The sequence below is a fragment of the Pholis gunnellus genome, assembly GCF_910591455.1.
Source record: "Pholis gunnellus genome assembly, chromosome: 5".
Lineage (NCBI taxonomy): Eukaryota > Metazoa > Chordata > Actinopteri > Perciformes > Pholidae > Pholis > Pholis gunnellus.
In genome coordinates, this window is record NC_136531.1 from 3,824,501 (window position 1) to 3,844,512 (window position 20,012).

At 42.9% G+C, this 20,012-nt stretch overlaps 3 protein-coding genes across 3 annotated transcripts; all 3 read left to right on the forward strand.

Annotated features, from left to right (window-relative positions):
• Window positions 1-419: 419 nt before the first annotated feature.
• LOC306696453 (uncharacterized protein) lies at window positions 420-4,954 on the forward strand. Its single transcript, XM_079160063.1, has 4 exons — window positions 420-474; window positions 2,040-2,068; window positions 2,218-2,333; window positions 2,924-4,954. Exons 3-4 carry the CDS (start codon window positions 2,218-2,220, stop codon window positions 4,254-4,256), a joined length of 1,449 nt encoding a protein of 482 aa, XP_079016189.1. The 5' UTR covers window positions 420-474; window positions 2,040-2,068; the 3' UTR covers window positions 4,257-4,954.
• Window positions 4,955-5,840: 886 nt separating this feature from the next.
• On the forward strand, window positions 5,841-11,535 carry commd1 (copper metabolism (Murr1) domain containing 1). Its single transcript, XM_079159362.1, has 3 exons — window positions 5,841-6,023; window positions 7,349-7,639; window positions 10,186-11,535. Exons 1-3 carry the CDS (start codon window positions 5,850-5,852, stop codon window positions 10,291-10,293), a joined length of 573 nt encoding a protein of 190 aa, XP_079015488.1. The 5' UTR covers window positions 5,841-5,849; the 3' UTR covers window positions 10,294-11,535.
• Window positions 11,536-13,312: 1,777 nt separating this feature from the next.
• On the forward strand, window positions 13,313-19,767 carry b3gnt2a (UDP-GlcNAc:betaGal beta-1,3-N-acetylglucosaminyltransferase 2a). Its single transcript, XM_079159812.1, has 3 exons — window positions 13,313-13,452; window positions 15,126-15,262; window positions 16,534-19,767. Exon 3 carries the CDS (start codon window positions 16,534-16,536, stop codon window positions 17,752-17,754), a length of 1,221 nt encoding a protein of 406 aa, XP_079015938.1. The 5' UTR covers window positions 13,313-13,452; window positions 15,126-15,262; the 3' UTR covers window positions 17,755-19,767.
• The last annotated feature ends 245 nt before the right edge of the window (window positions 19,768-20,012 follow it).

The window sequence follows — 20,012 nt, forward strand, 5'->3', positions numbered from 1 at the left end:
AAAGATACCATGAGAGGAGAGTTGTACGGTAACTGGATAAAGCTAGAAAAGTGTTGAAAAGGTCCACTGTAATACCATCAGACTACACATTTACAGAAACATCCCTGCTGTGTGACGTCTACTGTGAAGCATAGATGTGTTGACAAAAGTTAAACATTCTTTGTTTTAATGTTAATTAACATTTGATGATGTGTAAGTCCCAGCTGCGCATGTATGCGAGTCTCCCGTGTGTGCCTCACTTTCTCAAATCATAGTGACATAAAACCCTTTTTTTTTAAAAAATCTTCCTCTTTCTTCTTTTTGAAAGACATGTTCAAATAAGGGTATGATGAGAGGAGAGGGGTTTGTCCGACGTCCTCTATAAAGTTAGATGTGCGTTCGCTGTGACTGTGGTCACTGCAGCAGCACCTTCCCTTCTAACGCGGAGAAGAAAGCCGCGTGCAGAGCATCAGACGTCTCTCTACACCAGAGCAGGTACATGAATGGACTGCAGCCAATGATTCTTAGGCATTCGTGATGCATTTGCTGATGATTTGTATGATTCATAATTTGTTCTGTAAAGCGTCAGAAAATAGTGATAAGCACAGGTTAGACTACATCTTTGAATTCATATTATGTAGCCAACAGTCCAATGTGTAAAAATACTCTATAATGTAAGAACAATGAATTAAATTCATCAACTAATCCTCTCAGCTGTAAAACGGAGATGAGCACATGTGATTCTGTTATTTCTAGCTGCAGTGGAGACGCCTGGTTCTTAGTTATTCAGCAGGATTTATAAAAGGCCTGTTTACAGATTTCTGAACGTTAGAAATACAAATATTAACGCCTATTTGTTAGAAAAAGGGAAAAGTACATTTGAATTTTCAATCAGTCAATAAATTATAAAAAATGTAATAGTTTATGCAACAAAGAAACCGCAAAAAATGAAACGGAGATGGAGCTCAATCTCTGCCACGGAGACAGTTATCCCAGCATCACGAATCTACAACGAATACGCACAGTTCAGAGGGAAGCACCCAGCACAAGTGTGTGTGTGTGTGTGTGCGTGCGTTCGTGTGTGTGTTCGTGTGTGTTTGTGTATGCTGGTGTGCGTGTGCGTGTGTTTGTTATGCTGGTGTGCGTCTGTGTGTGTGAGTGTGTGCGTGTGGGTGTATGCTGGTGTGCGTGTGTGTGCATGTGTGTGTGTGCGTGTGTGTTTGTGTGCGAGTGCGTATGTGTGTGTGTATGCGTTTGTGTGTGAGTGCGTGTGTGTTTGTGTGCGTGTGTGTGTGTGTATGCGTTTGTGTGTGAGTGCGTGTGTGTGTGTTTGTGTGCGTGTGTGCGTGTGTGCGTGTGTGTGAGTGCGTGTGTGTTTGTGTGCGAGTGCGTATGTGTGTGTGTATGCGTTTGTGTGTGAGTGCGTGTGTGTGTTTGTGTGCGTGTGTGTGTGTGTATGCGTTTGTGTGTGAGTGCGTGTGTGTGTTTGTGTGCGTGTATGTGAGTGCGTGTGTGTGTGTGTGCGTGGGTGTGTGTGTGTGTGCGTGTGTGCGTGTGTGTGAGTGCGTGCGTGTTTGTGTGCGAGTGCGTATGTGTGTGTGTATGCGTTTGTGTGTGAGTGCGTGTGTGTGTTTGTGTGTGTGTGAGTGCGTGTGTGTGTTTGTGTGTGTGTGAGTGCGTGTGTGTGTTTGTGTGCGTGTGTGTGAGTGCGTGTGTGTGTGTGTGCGTGTGTGTGCGTGTGTGTGAGTGCGTGTGTGTGTTTGTGTGTGTGTGTGTGTGTGTGTGTGCGTGTGTGTGCGTGTGTGTGAGTGCGTGTGTGTGTGTGTGTGTGTCTGTGTGCATGAAATAAGGCTACTTAATGGTCAAGAAGGCCTATGTTCAGATAAATGTCTCTTCTTCGTCTCTCTTCTTCCTCATCCAATAATTAGCAGGCCATTTAGCGGTTCAGTTTGTCATTCAGCGGTTACATTTTTTCACGGTTCAGTTTTGCGTCCCTGATCATCAAATAGTATTCGTGCTCTTAATGCTCGTCCCTGCTTTTTGTGTCCTTTCTGTGTTAGAACCAGAAGAGCCTGCTGGCAACACAGAGGTAACGGTGAATTATTTAACCGTCATCTCAGAAGAACATGTTTGAAATGTGATCCAACATTGTGTTGAATACTCTAAACAGCGTCAGCATGTTGTTCATTATCTGGTGTGTGACGACGCTGCGCGTTATTAAACCTGACCTGTGTGCAGATGGCTGGCCTGCGCTGGATGGCCGTGGTGCTGACCGTCTTCCTGTCTGCTGGAGACAGTTTGGCTGCTGTGGACCAGAACTGGCTCACAAGTATTATAGAAGGCATCAAGAAGGAGTAAGTCCACAAAGACTGTAGATCTGTGTCTTCTCTCTACTACTTCTATTCAAACATCTGTGTTTTTGAAATACACAGTCATAGAAATATAATATTCAGTTAAATATTCATTTTTTTTTATTCTGTTTTTTTGCTAAACTTGATTTAGTACTAATGCAGTTAGATTCTCTTCGTAAAGTGTATTTATTTACCTAAATTCTAATGTCAGGAGGTTGATTATTGAGTCATTTATAGCGCTCATTTTTTTAACTACAGCTTCACAATTTAGAATAAAATGTTAAGACTAATAGTACTATTTCAAATGCACAATGAGACATCTTCAAATAGGTGTGCATGTTAACTTTCATCGCTGTACACCAAACAGAAACAGGTTACATTGTTACACTGCAGAAATCAACAAGAAACAGTAATTGAGGGCAAATGACTGAAAGAATAATGAAAACTGATTGTTGCCAAACTCGTAGAGCGATTTAAATATCTCATTCAGATAGAAGTGCGGTGAACAACGAGCAGACGTTACGTACATGGCGTCATTTACGTCTTGCATTCTCTTGAACCCACGATACTCATGACGTGTTTTTGTTGGGCAGGTACGCACTCGATGGCTCCTTCAGTCTGGCTGTGAACGTCCCAGAGAACCAAGACATAGATAATCTTCAGGACGTCTTTCAGAGCGACCCGGCAGACGACGTGAAACAAGCTGTTTCAGAGGGTGAAGTGTACCAGGGCACCCAGGTGGTGGCAGCAGCACAATCACAGGCAGTACTAGAAAACATAGAAACCCTCATGGCGAGCAGCCGGGGTCATTTCCTCGTCATCTACTCTGAAGATTCCCCGTGTTGTCCGACAAACGAAGACGACCTCGCTGACAAGGTCAACGCCATCGTCCAGAAGTGGAGCGGTTACGCGTTCGTGTTTTCTAAAGTGCCCGATGTTGCTGACGCGGACGCGTCTCAACTGGCTGAATCCTTCAAGCAGCTTGCGATTTCCAAACTCGGGCTTGACAATATATTCCGCTGTTATGAACCTGGAGATGATGCTTTTCAGTGCACGAGCTGCTCTTCAGGTGGAGATGTTACGCCCTCGTGTGTGGCAAACGATGCCCCGTCTCATGATGCCTCGTCTGATGAAGAGTGCGAAGACGAGGACGCAAGTACAGTCCCAAAAACAGGCACAGACACAGGCAAAGAGATAGAACCAGGTGGAGAAATGGGTGGAGGTATAGGCCCAGGTATAAGGGAAGGAATAGGCGGTGGCAGAGGAACGAGGGAAGGCAAGGTTGGGAAGCAAAGCAAGCGTAAAGGAGGTGGCAAAGGAGGGAAAGGTGGCAAGGTTGGGAAGCAAAGCAAGCGTAAAGGAGGCAGCAAACAAGGAAAAGGTGGCAAGGTTGGGAAGCAAAGCAAGCGTAAAGGAGGAGGCAGACAAGGAAAAGGTGGCAAGGTTGGGAAGCAAAGCAAGCGTAAAGGAGGAGGCAGACAAGGAAAAGGTGGCAAGGTTGGGAAGCAAAGCAAGCGTAAAGGAGGCAGCAAACAAGGAAAAGGTGGCAAGGTTGGGAAGCAAAGCAAGCGTAAAGGAGGAGGCAGACAAGGAAAAGGTGGCAAGGTTGGGAAGCAAAGCAAGCGTAAAGGAGGAGGCAGACCAGGAAAAGGTGGCAAGGTTGGGAAGCAAAGCAAGCGTAAAGGAGGCGGCAGACCAGGAAAAGGTGGCAAGGTTGGGAAGCAAAACAAGCGTAGAGGAGGTGGCAAAGGAGGAAAAGGTGGCAAGGTTAGGAAGCAAAGCAAGCCTAAAGGAGGTGGCAAAGGAGGGAAAGGTGGCAAGGTTAGGAAGCAAAGCAAGCCTAAAGGAGGTGGCAAAGGAGGAAAAGGTGGCAAGGTTAGGAAGCAAAGCAAGCGTAAAGGAGGTGGTAGAGGCAGGCGTGGGTAGGGACTGCAATGATACGGGTAACAACAACATCCTAAGGACCCGAGAATCTGAGCAGCAGCCCAATGAAGCCTACTGAGACAAATCAGCACCGCATGCTTAATAAAAATGTGTTTTGATAGATGTAATAACTTCCCTCTCATTAAAACTCTTAACCTGCAGTGGCATTGAATATAGCCAGTGTGTTTTATCTGGGCGAGAGCAAAATGGCAGAATTGATCTTGATTTTTTTTCTAGTTCTTAATACATTTCAGATAATGACAAAGCATCAAACACTTTTAAGTTGGAAAAGGCAAACAAACATATGTGGGGGTGAATACAGAGTTCAAACAGTTCAATTCCCAGGTTGACATTGTTCCAAATAAATAAAATTGAAATATACAGACTTGAAAGCATCTCATTAGCAGTCTTAAAATCAAGAATAGATATGAGGTGTGACGCTATCTGGTTCGTTAAATCTGTCAACTAAAGCTTCGGTATCTTTGTGTTGAATCCTGAGTTACAGCCGGCTCACCCGACCAGCAGGGAACGTGACCTCAGTGCCTTTCTACCGGTGACTCTACGGCTAATGCAGGTAGCTGACGAGAGAACACTCGCTGACGGTGCATTTTGTTTCCACGTGTGTCACTGCACTCCTGTAAAGCATCGCCAAATCCTCTGATGTTCTGTTCTTTCTGATTAAAGCTTGGCTCAGCATCTATTGTGGTCTGTCTGTGTGTCAGTCATTTGGGAACTCCTGCAAAACAGTAGTGCTGTGTGTGGAGGCCCCTCAATATAAATGTCAGCGTAGAGCAGAGCTCTGTAGCTAATTGACTGGTAATGTATAAAACAACATCTAACTTTAATCAGACACCTGAATATTTCTTCAATCAGTTACAAAGACTTAAGAAGTAATACCAGACACTCACAGCGTGGCTCTCCTTTGCCTGATCAGTCCCTGTTTGAAGTTCGTTCAGTTGAACCACAAGACTCCCAGCGAGCACCAGTTCCTCCCATCAAAAGGGCTGAAAGCAAGGCATGCTGTCCAGTGGAAGATCTGCATTAAAGACAAATAACCGCGAGCGAGATCTTTTGCTTTTCTTGCAAATCTTGGAACATTTGAAGGTTGTCGTGTAACAAGAAAGATTGCCTCGAAAAATCTTGAATTTCTTAAGTAGAGCACTTCAATAAACAAGTACAGTGATCACATACACGTACGTTTCAGAAGTCAGTCTTGACTAAATGCAAACTTTTCTTTTCAAAGTTTTTCTTTTATCTGTGACTGCAATACGATATATACAAACACATTATTAAACAGAGTTGTGAGAAGCACGTATTACTTTGTAAACCCTGCAAAACTCAAAATAAAGTCACTGTTGCTCCAATACTTCAAGTATTGAATATATATATTCTGGTATATCTTGTTTTGCTATCATTTATTAAGTATACATTTTAAGTATGGAGAAATGTGAAAAATAAACGAATAACCGTTCCTGCTCTGGCACTGTAAATAAATATATATTTAAAAACTACAACTCCCACAATGCCGTGCGTCGTGACGTCCTTCACGTGATACAATCCGTCCGCACTCATGTGACTTCACGGAGAAGAGAAAACATGGCGGATGTGGACGCGACGAAATCTCTGAGCGGACTGTTGAATGGAATAGCGCAACACGTTTATTACAACAACACGGAAATCACCGAGGAGCTGCTGAAGAACGAGCTGTACCGCGAGCTGTCGCACGAGGAGTTCAGGGTTTTGCACGAGAGAATGAAAGGCCTCCTAAAGGTAATGCAACACCATCGTCCTGGAAGTAACACAGCACACATATGAATATATATCTTATATATGTCTTTTATGTGACATCAGTGGTGGTATTCAAGGAACGCTGCTGTCTGTATGTAAGTACACATTCGAGGTACTTGTACTTTACCTAAGTATTTCCATTTGTACACCTCTAGACTTGTACTCTACTACATCTCAGCAGCAAAACTTTGCTTTTTTTTTGTGCTCCTCCTTCCGGTCCAGTGAAGACCACGTGACTCCGGATGTGTTAGTGTTGAATGTTTGTGATAAACTGAGGGGGGGGGGGGGGGGGGGGGGGGGGGGGGGGGGGGTGTGTGTGTGTGTGTGTGTGTGTGTGTGTGTGTGTGTGTGTGTGTGTGTGTGTGTGTGTGTGTGTGTGTGTGTGTGTGTGTGTGTGTGTGTGGAGAACATTCTCATACTTCTTCAGATTAATAAAGTATTTTTAAAAAGCCTTTTTGAATTCCTCCTCACAAAGCTGAAAACAGGACTGTATGCAGCAGTGATATTACTCCAGAAACATCATATATATGACAGTAAAACACTGACAGCGAACATTCTACTGCACAACGAGTACATTTAGCTGATAATACTTACAGGTACAGAACAGGATCGAGTTGCTTTTTGTGAGTTGATATGAATGTAAGTGACTGTGTTCAAATTAGATCGTCGCAGGTTCCTGAATTAAATCGAGTTAAATTAAATTTAAAAATTAAATATCAGGCAGGTGCTGATATTGTATTTTGATCCAAAAAATATAAAATCTTATTGTAATGAAACGTGGGATGTACTAGTGTATACACTATAAATCCAATATGTCGCTACAGTACAATATGTAATGAACACGAATAATAACATAGGCAACAAAATAGAACAAAGTATCTAAAAGTAGCAATAAAGGAAGAAAAACATATTAATATTTACAAGGAAGATATACAGTTAGATGTATAAGTATATAAAAAAGTCTGTAATATGAGTGTAATATGCAAGTAGTAGTGTAAAAATACTTTTAAGCTCCATGTAATGCTTCCAGAGGTTAATCTGAATCTACAGTGTTTAATGTCGGAGGAGGTTTTCGGGTTTATCGGCTGATAACTCACGAATATGTTGTTAATGTAAAAGGTGACGAGTGTATTAAAACTGATGTTTTCATTCATTAGTCTTTCTGTGAGTCTCTCCTGATGCCAGCAGGGGGCAGCACCAACATACAGTACCTGGTGTCAGTACCTGGTATTTTTATTAATATATATATTTTTTATCTATGTGTATTACATTATTTAATGCTCCTCCTCTCCCCCTCCGCCTCTCAGTCCATCGCCTCGGCCGACATGGACCACGCCCAGCTGGAGGCCTTCCTCACGGCCCAGACCAGGAGGCAGGGAGGCGGCGGGGTGACGGCCGAACAGGCCGCCGCCCTCTCTCGCTTCTGGAAGAGCCAGAGAGTCCGGGTGAGGGAGAGCCTGCTGGCTCAGAGCTGCTGGGAGCCCGGCCTCAGGGGCCTCTCCTGGAGGGTGGACCTCCAGACCGCAGCCAGCCGGGGGGACGCAGACCACGGCGGCCCCGTAGCCCTGATGGAGCTGGAGCTGGGCAGGGCCGGACAGGTGAGACTGACGGCGTTTCCTCATTCGCTGTCACACATCGATGCTGGAAACACACCAGTGAAGCCTCCGTGTTCTACTGCTGCATGTTGAGGGAAATACAATTGAAAATTTGAAAACTTCTATACAACCAGAGGAGGCGCCTCCTGGTGGTCAATAGAGAGAATGCAGGTTAAAAGCACTTCAGCACTGGCTTCACTTTTCAGACCCGGAGTTTGCCGCCTGGTTGACTTCCATCCTGCTGCTACATACTGTAGAATATTTGTGGTAAAACAAGGGGAAAGTTCTCAAACAAACGTGTATCTTTATGCAGTTTAAATACCAGTAAACACTGCAAACAACACATGCATGAGGTGGCTTTGGGGATAGATTGCACTAAAGCAGGATGCCTGGCTCTGGCTCTGGCTCTGGTTCTGGACGGAGTACTGGTCTGTTTTAATGAGCCTGGGTCCCACGAGAAGGCTAATTTTACTCAATCTGGGTCTTGGGCTGAAAACCTTTTCAAAGCCCCTCCCAACGGATAATGACTCCAAAGCATTGCTGCTCTTAATATGTTGACCTTCATTTCAAAACAAAAAAACATTTTTGGTGCAATGAAACGTTTGAGTGTGAGCAGTGAAAGTCGATATGAAGATGCAGACCGGCAAAGAGAGAGCAGAAACAGACCCAGTGGTTCTGTTAAGTGCCTGTTAAGTGTGCTAGAAATGTACATACAACACACAGTGGAGGACTTGTTTTGACCTGCAGCTTCCCACAGAGGTGTCAGCATTGCCTCCTTTGCAAGCCTCTTATCTCTTCTTCTTCTTCTCCTGAAGTTTTGGGCTTCTGTTGACCATTTGTAACCATTTCAAATCCATTCTGATGACGTTCCCCGGTAAAGTCCGACCGGTGCACTCAGTAGGCCATAAACGATACAAGACCACGGCTATTATTGTGTCTGTATCGTAGACCATTGAGTGGACTGACTCTCTTATTTCCATTTTAATGATTTGAGCTAAATGTTGGAATTTTTATTTGTCTGGAAAGATGAGATTTGCTGTGCGATGGACGCCATGGGCCCAGATGTCCGCTGTAGATAATCCATTGTGTTCGGATAGAACGACTTCCACCACGGAGCTCCATCCAGTGCAGGTCACTCCTGCTGTCTGGAGGCTCTCCTCTCTTCAGCCTGTGTGTCACCACGCTGGTTTCTACATCTTCTGCTTTGGCTATTGTTTACCTTACAATGGAGGAAGGTGGATGTGGAATGAACATAAACAAAGAAAAAGAAAACGACTTCAGTGGAGGTCAACGTCTTCCCCAAAGGTATGACCTCACTGTGTCACTGTAAGACCACCCAGTGTGACGTCGCGCTGTTTCTCAGAACAAACACCCAAATCTACCCAACCACTGATGGGACGCATAACATCAAGTAAAATACAACATTTCAAAATGATTGCAGCCGTGACAACGTTTGTCTGGAGCCGACTTGTTTTGTGATTTTTACGGGCTTTACGGACTTGAGCCGCTGTCCCCGGTGAGGAGTTGACATAGTTTGTGGCGACAGTTTGTTATTCAGGAGTTTGTCCCGGTTCTCCGTGAATCCGATCTGTGGGTCCCACAGCTCAGAGAAAGCAGGTCAGCAGACTGGAAGCAGCGCGCTGTCAGTCCGCTGTATTGTCCTGTAGTACTGCAGGACACACACTCTGTTATTGGTCCATTCGTTCACGTCTAATTATAGCCTGAAGGTTGCAGAAGTAGGTGGAGGGTGTTACACTGAACATCAAGGTGTCCTTAGAAGCTTAACTCCCAGTGGAGCTGGATGAGACTGGAAATGAAGCCAAACTGTTTATATTTACTTCTGCATGAACCAGGAGGCAACCGCCGGTTCTGACAAGTGAAGCTAATGCTGAAGTTCCTTAAAGCTGCATTCTCTCAGTTAGTACACAATGTAAACCATACTTTGGTGTTAAATGTTTCACCTTTTAGATTTCATCCAACTTTCTTTTTACAAAATGAACCCAAAACTCTGACCGTGAGGACGATCTTGGGCAGATGATGAGAATATATATGAAGTCATTCCCTCTGAATTAGCTGTGATCACTTCCTGTTTGTGTGAGCATGGATGCACAGACAACTATCTCTGGTTTACTTTGATACTGAAGAGAACTTCAAACGTTCTGTAATTCTACAGATTCTGATGCACATATTTGGAGTCAGGCGCTCTGGGTTTAAAGTTCCTTAATATCCTAATGAGCTTTGAGCCGCTGCTGCAGTTCCAGCTGATGGATTTTTGCCAAATCAACAAAAAAAATAACTTCCTGTTTTGTTTTTAGAGTTTCACCTTTCTCCTCACCCCGTCCTTCAACTCTCCCACATCCTGATCTATCGTGACTAATTATTGCTAATTCTCCCATTCTATCAAAACTACTTCAATATATACTTTTTCCTTATTCCAAATAAAAAGGCTGTCAAAGCTAATGAACTGAATCCCACCTCGTTTACCTTAACGCTCTTATAAGTAATGTGTGCTGTAATGTCTTTCCTTCTCCTTCCTCCCTCGGTCTCAGGACTCAGAGTTTGTGTGTCTGGAGTTTGATGAGACCAAAGTCAACCAGCTGCTGAAGAACATGTCTGAGATCCAGGAGAGCATCGACCGAATCGTTCACCGCACCTGAAACCGCGCGCGAGAGAGACGACGTCTGGCCCACTCTGAATGGATCCAACATGGCTTCTGCTCCGGCCACGCAGACTCAGAGACGACCCGTTTAACATATTAAAGGGATGGTTTGTAAGTGGCCTCGATCGGTTAGTTTGTGTGTGTTATCGTGTGACTTCAGTGGATCCGAACAAACTATTTAAAACGACAAAGTCACACAATAAACAAACTAACCAACCGATCGAGGCAGCGGAAGACCAGCAGCTCCCGTGATCTGCGAGGGAAAGTCTGCGTTATTATCAATGGAGTCTGCTGGCTTTGTAGAGAACAGTCTCAGTTCCCGGTCAGAAAGGTCTGTCTCATGACGAGGTACAGCGATGGAAATGTCACAACCCCAGACATTTGTGTTGAGCTCAAAGTGCAGCAGACAAAGTCCAGTTCAGACGGACAGAAGTCGGCCTGTTGTCTGCGTTCCGAGTCTCGTACTTTTCTTTTAGTGCTTACAAAATGCGCAATGTTGCAGACAGTATGCGTTCAGTTGGAACATACTACTTCCGTCATAACGTTGCACCTTGAACTGTGACTCTCTTGCTCAAATATCCGCTGTGCAGAGGATTGTGGGCCAGAATAAGCAGAGCATGCTGCGTCTCTCAGTGAGGTACAGATCACACGGCTCATTGAGTCTTAAGAGGAACAAAAGCCTGCAGGACATCAGCGCCAGAGTTTGACACCACAGCTTCAAGCAGTCGATTCATCAGTTGAGTTTTAATCTAAAAGCAGTTGGTGATCTCTCAACACAGATCCAGTGATGCACATTACGTCCTCTCCTTCAATACTTCACTGTGCGTGTGGAAGGTTTTCACTGACGTTTTATCTCTTTTCTTTCTGTGTCTGTTCAGAGAGGAAGCTGCATTACTCCAGATGTTTATGACATCGACTAGATATCCAACATGCAATAAAATGCTGAAATCGTCCATAAATCAACTCTTTAATCAGTAAAGTTTGAACCATAAAACCTCCGCTTCAGGTCACAGTTCTGCTTTCGTGCCGCAGGATTGTAAACGCAACTGCTGTTCAAACATTATTGTAATATTCTGTATATAAAATGTTCTTACACACAGATTTGTGCCAATTAAGATTAAAAGTTGTCATGAAATGATTTAAGATGCAAAAAGTTTGCCTTTGTGTTTTATTGTCTATTGTCTCAAATGCTGAAACAATGATGTAATCTCTCTTACATAAACGGGATTTGTCGGTGCTTGCAGGGCAACGCTTCAGGGTGCAGAGATGTTTCCGTTACCTTTTGAAGCTTTGAAACGGCTCCATGTGAATATTTTCTGGTCTTTGTGAAATCACGTTACACTGATGGTCGGCCGCTCGTCGTCTGTTGACCGTTGACTGGGCGTGGACGGGGCCCGGGGTCGGGCCCGGGGTCGGGTCCGGGGTCGGGTCGGTGGGTTCCTCTTGATTTATGAGCGGAGCGCACACAGTTTCAGAATGAGACTTGTCATTGTTCTAAGAAGACTGAAGCTTTAAACTGTATCTACATTCACACTGTATGCTTTAATGCTGAACTCTGCAGTGGTGGAAGGTAGCCAAGTACATTCGCTCAAGTACTACTTCAGTACAAATTCAGGTTGTACTTGTACTTTACGTGAGTATTTTTATTTAAATGCATACTGCTCCTCCACTACATCTCAGAGGCAAATATTGTACCTTTCTTCCACATTTGTCTGACTTTAAAGACTCCTTTAAATAACTACTTCCTGTTCAGTGAAAACCTTGTATCTCCAGATGTGTTGATGTTGAATGTTTGTGATGAACTGAAGGATGAAATGTTCCTTCATGTGTTGGTAAAATCCTCCTACTTCTTCAGATTAATAAACTCTTTAAAGCCTTTTGGATCAGCTGGAAGATGCTTCATAACAAAGCTGAAAACAGATTGTTTGTTCTTTCTCGAGATACGAGGTTCTCACAAACATGATGATCTCATAGAATATGATGCACTTATGAAGATTAAACTAGACAACAGGATATAAAGTAGATTAAAACATCTACAGCAGTAAAATGTGACACACATTAATGCAGCAGTGATGTTAATCCAGAAACATCAGATATAGTAAAACACTGACAGAGAACATTTTACTGCACAGTGAGTACTTTTACTTTAAGTACCTTTTGCTGATACAAACTTTTATTTAAAGGGACAATTCACCTAAAATCAAAATACATATTTATTCCCTCTTACCTTATTAAAGTGCTATTTATCAATCTAGGTGGTTTTGGTGTGAGCGGCCGATTGTTGGAGATATCAGAAGTAGAGATGTCGCCTTCTCTCTCATGTAATGGGACTATATGTCACTTGGTGCTAAAAGTGCTATATATATATATATATATATATATTATATATATTTGAAAAAATCAACAGCAGTGTCTCATTCCAGAAATCATGACCTGATTTCTCAAGATAATAATAATACAAATCTTTATAGAGCACATTTCATACAGACTGTGTAGCTCAAAGTGCTCTACATTTAAGAATAATTAAAAACAGAAAACCTTTTTACAGATAAAATAAATAATAATAGGCAGGAAGAAAGCGTTACATTTGAGGTGTGATTAATGAATGAGATGAATACAACTTTAAAATGATTAAATTAAATCTACAAAACCAGGCAACTCGCAGCAAAACAGTGTAGATTGATGAACAGCACTGCAGGTCAGAAGGGGAAATACGTGTTTTTGATTTTGGGGTGAACTGTCCCTTTAAGTGCGTACTTTTTACTTTAGTAAAGGACCTGAACGCACTCTTTCCCCTGGACTTGAAGGTGTTCATGCATGGAGGGAACGAGCCCCTTACGTCACCAACATCACCGAGCTGTCCGCTCGCGTTCCACCTGAGGGAGGAGTCACTGCGCGCGCCAGACGACACCGGGACGCGCGCTTGTACCAAACCTGTCTTACCTCCCCCCCCACACTCGGGGAACAGAGGAGGTCACTTTGGTGTTCATGTCGGAGATTTCAGGACTCGAGGCTTTAACAGAGGTTCATATTTTCACGAGGCCAGATCCCACAAAAAGAAAACCCGAACTGCGCCACCTGGAAGGACCTTCAGGTGCACACGCCTGTTGAGCACCTTTGGACCTTCACATGAGCACGCGAGGAGCCCGTCTGAGAGGTTTGTGTGTCTCAGAATGAACTGAAACGTGTTGTTGTTGCACCAATGAGGGAAATAACGGAAAAGTCATCTCCGAGTTTAATCGCTGAATTTATCTTAACGTACTGAGATGAGCGTGAAGTTTGACTTTGGGTTTATTGACACCTTTGTACTGTAACGTACTGTACGGATCACTTTATAGAAAAGTGCTCTAACTTTGGGGACATCATAGAAATATTATAAGAAATGACAAATGTGAATGTTTTGCTCCAACCTCACGCATCTATTAGATTAATGACTAAATCTAAATACAGTTTCAATGGAGGTACATGTTATAATATTATTATAATTTAAACTCAAAGGTGGAGCTTCATCAGTGACAATATTCAAATGAAACACTTTAATATCGTTGTCCCCCGGCTGGTACTCTGACCTTTTTTACTTAAATAATGTGTCTAAATGTAGCACTGAAAGTCCTGAATGAAAAATGTTACTTACCGAAGTATTATCAGCAAAATTAAAGTATCAAAAGTAAAAGTACTCTGTTATCATATAATATTATGAGGTTCTGAGTATTTCGGTTTTGTAGTTTGTCAATGGGGATCAAGTTTTAGATACTTTATGTACTACTATATATAAATAGTGTAGTACTGCATCGTATATGTAAGTAGGCTGCGTGTTTTTATACATAAAAGTATAACTAACTAAAGCTGTCAGATAAGTGAAAACTGCAATATTTTCCTCTGAGATGTAGAGGAGCAGAAGTGTGAAGCTGCATTAAATAGAAACACTCAAGTAAAAGTACAAGTATGTCAAAATTGTACTCAAGTACAGTACTTGAGTAAATGTATTCAGATACTTGGCAGCCAGTCGTGCTCAGCTTAAAGTGCTGCTTGTTCATCAGTCTGCGGTGGTGTTTTATTAACATATTTGTCATCAAGTGAACGACGTAAACAGAACGGTTTGTGGTTTGTGTGAGTTTGAATTTTTTTTGTGTTTCAGAACAAAAACGCCACTAAAGCACGTTATCAGTGTCGGGGACCCGAAGGTGCTCCACCTCTCAGAGGGTCCCCGAGTCAAAACCCAGATGTTAGGATCTTCATTATTTATCGTCTAGAAAAACTGTTCATCTTCAGGATGAACTGAAGCGGCCTTTAGAAATGGTTCATTTCAACAGCCGTAATCCAAGATGGCGACGGAGAAATTACCGAATATAAGGCTTCAAAACATCATTCCACAAAACCACAGGTCACGATGACTACGTCCACTTCTTATATACAGTCTGTGGTTGAAACACGTGAATAAAGGCTAGTAAAGGCTGATTTAATTTGAGCCATAAAGTGTGCCTTGGTATTGTGTTTGGTTATGACTTATTGATCACAAAGCTAAGATATCTTTGGATCCAAAGAAGAGCACCTCTTTGTTCCACACAGCATAGTGTCGGGACATATTCACACCGCATTATCAGGGAAGGTTTTAATATCAGCTCTGCCGAACAACACGTGACCCGAACATGATTTTATAGCTTTCATAACAAGTCATATCACTCTGCACACATGGGCCTGTCTTTACGACGGGGCAATAAATTAGATTTGCCCTACAATGAACTTTTATTGTCCCGTGTTCAGGTTTGTTCCGGTGTTGTAATGGCAGAAGTTTCCCCCTGGCTGACGTGTCTTTGTGTTGAACTCCAGAATGGCTCCAGAAACAGCAGCCTGGTTCTCCTTGGAGACGTCGTCCTCCTCCACCCTGCTGCTCATCCACATGAGGCCAGCAGAGGTCTGGGTCTCCAGCAGACCCAACTGACCGATCATCTCCACACCAGTCGCAGGTGATGTATGAGTGACGACACGTGACGGGTGTCCTGATGTAATCCGTGAGAGAAGAAGAAGAAGAAACCTTTGCCTGAGTTTGTCCACTCCACTTATATCAACGAGCGACTAAAAGTAGAAAACTAGAACAAAACAGCGGAGGGGGAAGAGGTACTCTGATCTTTTACTTCTGTAAAAGTAGTAATACCACAGTTTAGAAATACATTTTTTTTTACTTAAATTTGACTACAAAAGTATTAGTATCAAAATGTACGTATGGTACCAAAAGTAAAAGCACTCATGATGCAGAATGGCTCCTTTCAGAATAATAATAATAATAATAAAGTTGGAGCTAAATTGAATTTCATTGCATCATCATAAATTAGTTGATTACAGTATATATATATTACTGAATTTGTAAAGTAACCAAAGCTGTAGAATATTCACCTCTGAGATGTAGTGAAGTAGAAGTAGAAAGTAGCAAATAATTACATTTACTTGAGTAAATGTAATTTTGCAATTTGATTTATTGAAATGACAGTGATTTAAAATGTGTGGTGTCGTAATTAAATTCAACGTCAACTATAATCTTGTCACGGCACACTGATTAACGAGGAGATTTTAAAATGATATTTCATATAAAAAAAGGTTGCAGAAACCCTGGCTGAGTGAAAATAAGTAAAAACACAGTTAATTTAATATTTATGACACAAGTGTGTTGCTTAGTAGAGACAACGGTGACATCCAGCGGTACATCTGTTGTAAAGTTTCTGCATGTGTTGAAGTAACTTGAGATTTGCTTTGCGCTGCTCTATATGTCGAGGAAACAAGGGAACAAGTTTATTATTACGTGTGTGTGCTTTTCTATGTCGCTCAGCAGACAGTGACAAAGACTGCTGCCAGTAAACTGGCGTCATGTGTCCGGCTGAATTGGAAACTTGTGATTGCCGTCTGGAGGAAGAGGAGGAGGGAGTAAGGAGGCGATGAGGGAGGGGGGGGAATGCTCTTGGGCTCGTTCCTGCAGGATTAGAGATAAAAAAAAATGCGGCCTAGTGTGCAAAAGTCTGAGCTCTGAAACCAAACGGGGGGGGAAATCAAGCTTCCCATTGAACCGCTGTTCCAGATTCTTTCAGTTGTTCTCTCTCTAGAAGCTTCGGCCGAGCTGTCTCTATGTTTCCAAATGTCCCTTTATATCCTGGCTTTGTTGTGAGTCCTGACTCTGCAGATTTGAGTCCGTTTCTTGTTGCATTTTAATTGATTTGTTTTCTTCTCTTCGTTGTTCTTTGTGCAGATGCAGAAAAGAGGCATCATGCCCGTGGCGCGGCACAAAATGAGGGTGTTCTGCGTAACGATGATGACGCTGAACATCTTCGTCCTGGTGGGCGTGTCGTGGAACCTCGGGCGCGACAGAAGCGTTCCCCAGAGGGTTCCAATCCAGCCTGCAAGGTTTTGGCACAAGCAGGAACGGAGCAAATCCTTCTGGAACAAGGAGCAGCAGCTCCTGGACTTCGTTCACAACCCCGTCGTCAACTCGGCGCCGTCTGGCGAAGTTCTCGCCAAGCTGCCCGATTGGCTGAATGACACGGGGCCGCCGGACCCCTGTGACCCGGACTACAGGGTCCCCACGCAAATCGTGGACTACAACTCCCTGCCGCAGCGCTTCCAGGATTTCCTTCTGCACATGCGCTGCAGAACGTACCCCATGCTGATAAACCAGCCCCGCGTTTGTGACGGGAAACCCTTCCTGCTGCTGGCGGTCAAGTCCCTGATCCCGCATTTTGACCGGCGGCAGGCCATTCGCGAGACGTGGGGTCGTGCGGGCGTCTTAGCCAATCGCACCGTGGCGACGGTGTTCCTGCTCGGCAGCACTTTGTCAGCGGACCACCTCCCAGACCTGCGGGGGATGCTGGGCCACGAGGCCGAGCGTCACAGAGACCTCCTCCAATGGGACTACAGGGACTCCTTCTACAACCTGACCCTGAAGGAGGTCCTCTTCCTGGAGTGGTTCGGCCAAAACTGCCCCCACGCCCAGTACGTCCTAAAGGGCGACGATGACGTCTTCATCAACACGCCGCAAGTTATTGACCTCCTTGAAGGCCTGCCGGAGAGCAAGGCCAAGGATTTGTTCATAGGCGACGTCATCAGTGACGCCGGTCCACATCGAGACCGGACACTCAAGTATTTTGTCCCAGAGAGTGTGTTCGTGGGGACGTACCCGCCTTACGCAGGAGGCGGAGGATATCTGTACTCGGGGGAGTTGGCGCGACGCCTCTACATCGCATCTCAGCAGGTGGTCTTGTATCCCATCGACGATGTCTACACAGGGATGTGTCTGAGAAAACTAGGCCTGGCTCCTGAGAAGCACAGCGGCTTCAACACTTTTGACATCGAGGAGAAGTACAGGTACAACCCCTGCATCTACCGGAGACTGATGCTGGTCCACAGCCGGACGCCTCAGGAGATGTTGAGGATCTGGTCCTGGATTATCCAACCGGAGCTGGACTGCCAGTGAACACCTTCATTCATCTTTTGTTTGCGCTGCAGAACCTCCGAGTTAGTATTTTAAAGTCATCGAAATAATTTATTAACAGTGTCTTCAAGTTGTATTTGTCTTTTCTTCTCCTCTAGCTGTATTATACTCGTGTTAAAGAAAGCATTTGATGAACGAGTGCTCCGGAAACTGCAAACATTTTCCCTTGCTAATGCTAATGCTAATGTTAGCAAAATAGCCTTTTTTAAAGTAAAGTCCAGATTCTTGCATGCATGCCAACTGTGAACAAACAATTGTTAGTGTTAGCATGTCAGCCGGCTAATGTTAGGGGTCGTGTCCACTAAAGTGATTTATTCCCCCCGAGGCCGGCGGATTAAAAAAATGACTGTCAATATTTGTAATGCTCCGTATTCAAGCTATGCGAAAAACGGCAGCAGCGTGACGAGGCGCTAATCACATATTCTGCTCGAATGCTGAACGTTTGGCGGGTTTTTTTTCCTGGTCGCCGGGATTTGAAAAACGATCTACTTTGGTTAAAAACGCTGCTCCTCACTGTTTCTTTTTACCCAGCCGTCCAATCCCAGTGGAGGAGGGGCGGGACAAATAGCCTACCACTAAGACGTGATCAAAAGTGTTTTTATTACGAGTCAGTTGTGGTCTTAATTTGTATGTGTTTGTATTGTTTTTTATGGTTTATATTGTGGACTTTATGGTGTCATCATGTCTGAAGAACTGGACCAAACACATTTCCCCGCGTGGGATAATAAAGTTTATCTGAATCTGAACGAAACGATTTTACTCGCTGAGATGTATATTATATTGCGGACAAACAAACTAGATATCTCTCACCAAAATAATCTAGATTGATAAATAGAACTACAGATAAGATGAAAAACCTGTTTTTTTATTTTCAGGGGAACTGTCCCTTTAAGACGTTGCGTCATTGAGAGTCAAGACAGTTATAATTGGTAGAAACTACTGTGTATTGATGATGTATCTCCATATCCATAAAATACAGAGTTATCGCCTTTCAGAATGGGCCACCTGTTTGTTTTTTCAGGCACTTTTGTATTTTAAAGCGCTAACAAAATAAAACAAAAAGTGAGATTTGTTTTGAGGTTTCAGAATAAAGGTTTACCAGATATGGATTTCACTGGTGCATATATTTGGTTACAGCTCTGTCCGGAGTGATGTAAAATAAATCTCTTATTGAGAAACTCAGGTGTTAAAATAAAAAAATAATAGTTAAAGAAAATAATAAAAAGTATATAAACTAAGGATAAAAATAGAAACTATGCAAGAGCAATTAAAGTCAAACTTACAAAGCAAGCGGTACAAATACACACAGTACCTATTACCAGTGTTGTACTTAAACTACTATATGACGAAGTGTTTGTCTGTGTTCATATAGAAGTATGATGTCGCACATGAGACGGTAACATATTGACTTGATATAGTGTGATAGAATGTAAAACAGCTTAATATTGTATTCATGAGAGATCAAATATAATATAAAGCCAAATGTAGTAAAATAGTACAACATAATATATAGTATAGCAAACGTAGTGTAGTATAGAACATATATGTAGTATAGTATTCTATAAATATGACATGTATTTGTATTTAAAGGTTGGTCCAAACAGAACCAGACGATGGAGCTGTAATCACATTTGGTGGTAGTGTGTAAAGTGAAACTGTGATATTGTACTACTATTACTACTACTACTACTACTACTACTACAGTACTACTACTACTCTGAACCAGTAACCTCTGAACTGATGATCTCACATTGATTTCTGTTTAGCAACACAAAGACGACACAGAAAGTATATTTACATTTGTACGATAACTGTGAAACGCTCAGTGTTCATTGTTTTTAGCATCCCAACAGTTGCTGCTGTTCCTGGGCATTCATCCTGCTATGTGTGTTTGTTTACACGGTGTGTGTGTGTGTTTAAATAAGCAAGTCTGTTTCTCTATTGTTTTGGTTTTAAATCTTTTCCAGATAAAACATGAATGTTTGTGTCTTGTGTGTGTTTTTGTCTTTTGATAAATAAAGTTTTGATGAAGATTAAATAGATTTAATCTTATTTTTGATTATGTTGTTTTTAATACAAATGACAGGTAAGCATTTGCTTTACATTGTTTTTCTTAAATTTCTCTTTAATGTAAATATCTTGTATTATTAATGAATTCATTATTATAAACACATTTTCTAGCTTAGAAGTGCTGTTGGCAGATGTTTAACATGTATTTTTATATTATTTATGGTCTATAT

Excerpts from the sequence above, each read along its gene's own strand:
- b3gnt2a (XM_079159812.1), top strand. The coding sequence starts at position 16,534 with ATGCAGAAAAGAGGCATCATGCCCGTGGCGCGGCACAAAATGAGGGTG.
- commd1 (XM_079159362.1), top strand. The coding sequence starts at position 5,850 with ATGGCGGATGTGGACGCGACGAAATCTCTGAGCGGACTGTTGAATGGA. Across the intron at positions 6,024-7,348 it reads GAATGAAAGGCCTCCTAAAG|TCCATCGCCTCGGCCGACAT; the intron begins GTAATGCAACAC and ends TCCGCCTCTCAG. Across the intron at positions 7,640-10,185 it reads AGCTGGGCAGGGCCGGACAG|GACTCAGAGTTTGTGTGTCT; the intron begins GTGAGACTGACG and ends CCTCGGTCTCAG.
- LOC306696453 (XM_079160063.1), top strand. The coding sequence starts at position 2,218 with ATGGCTGGCCTGCGCTGGATGGCCGTGGTGCTGACCGTCTTCCTGTCT. Across the intron at positions 2,334-2,923 it reads ATAGAAGGCATCAAGAAGGA|GTACGCACTCGATGGCTCCT; the intron begins GTAAGTCCACAA and ends TTTGTTGGGCAG.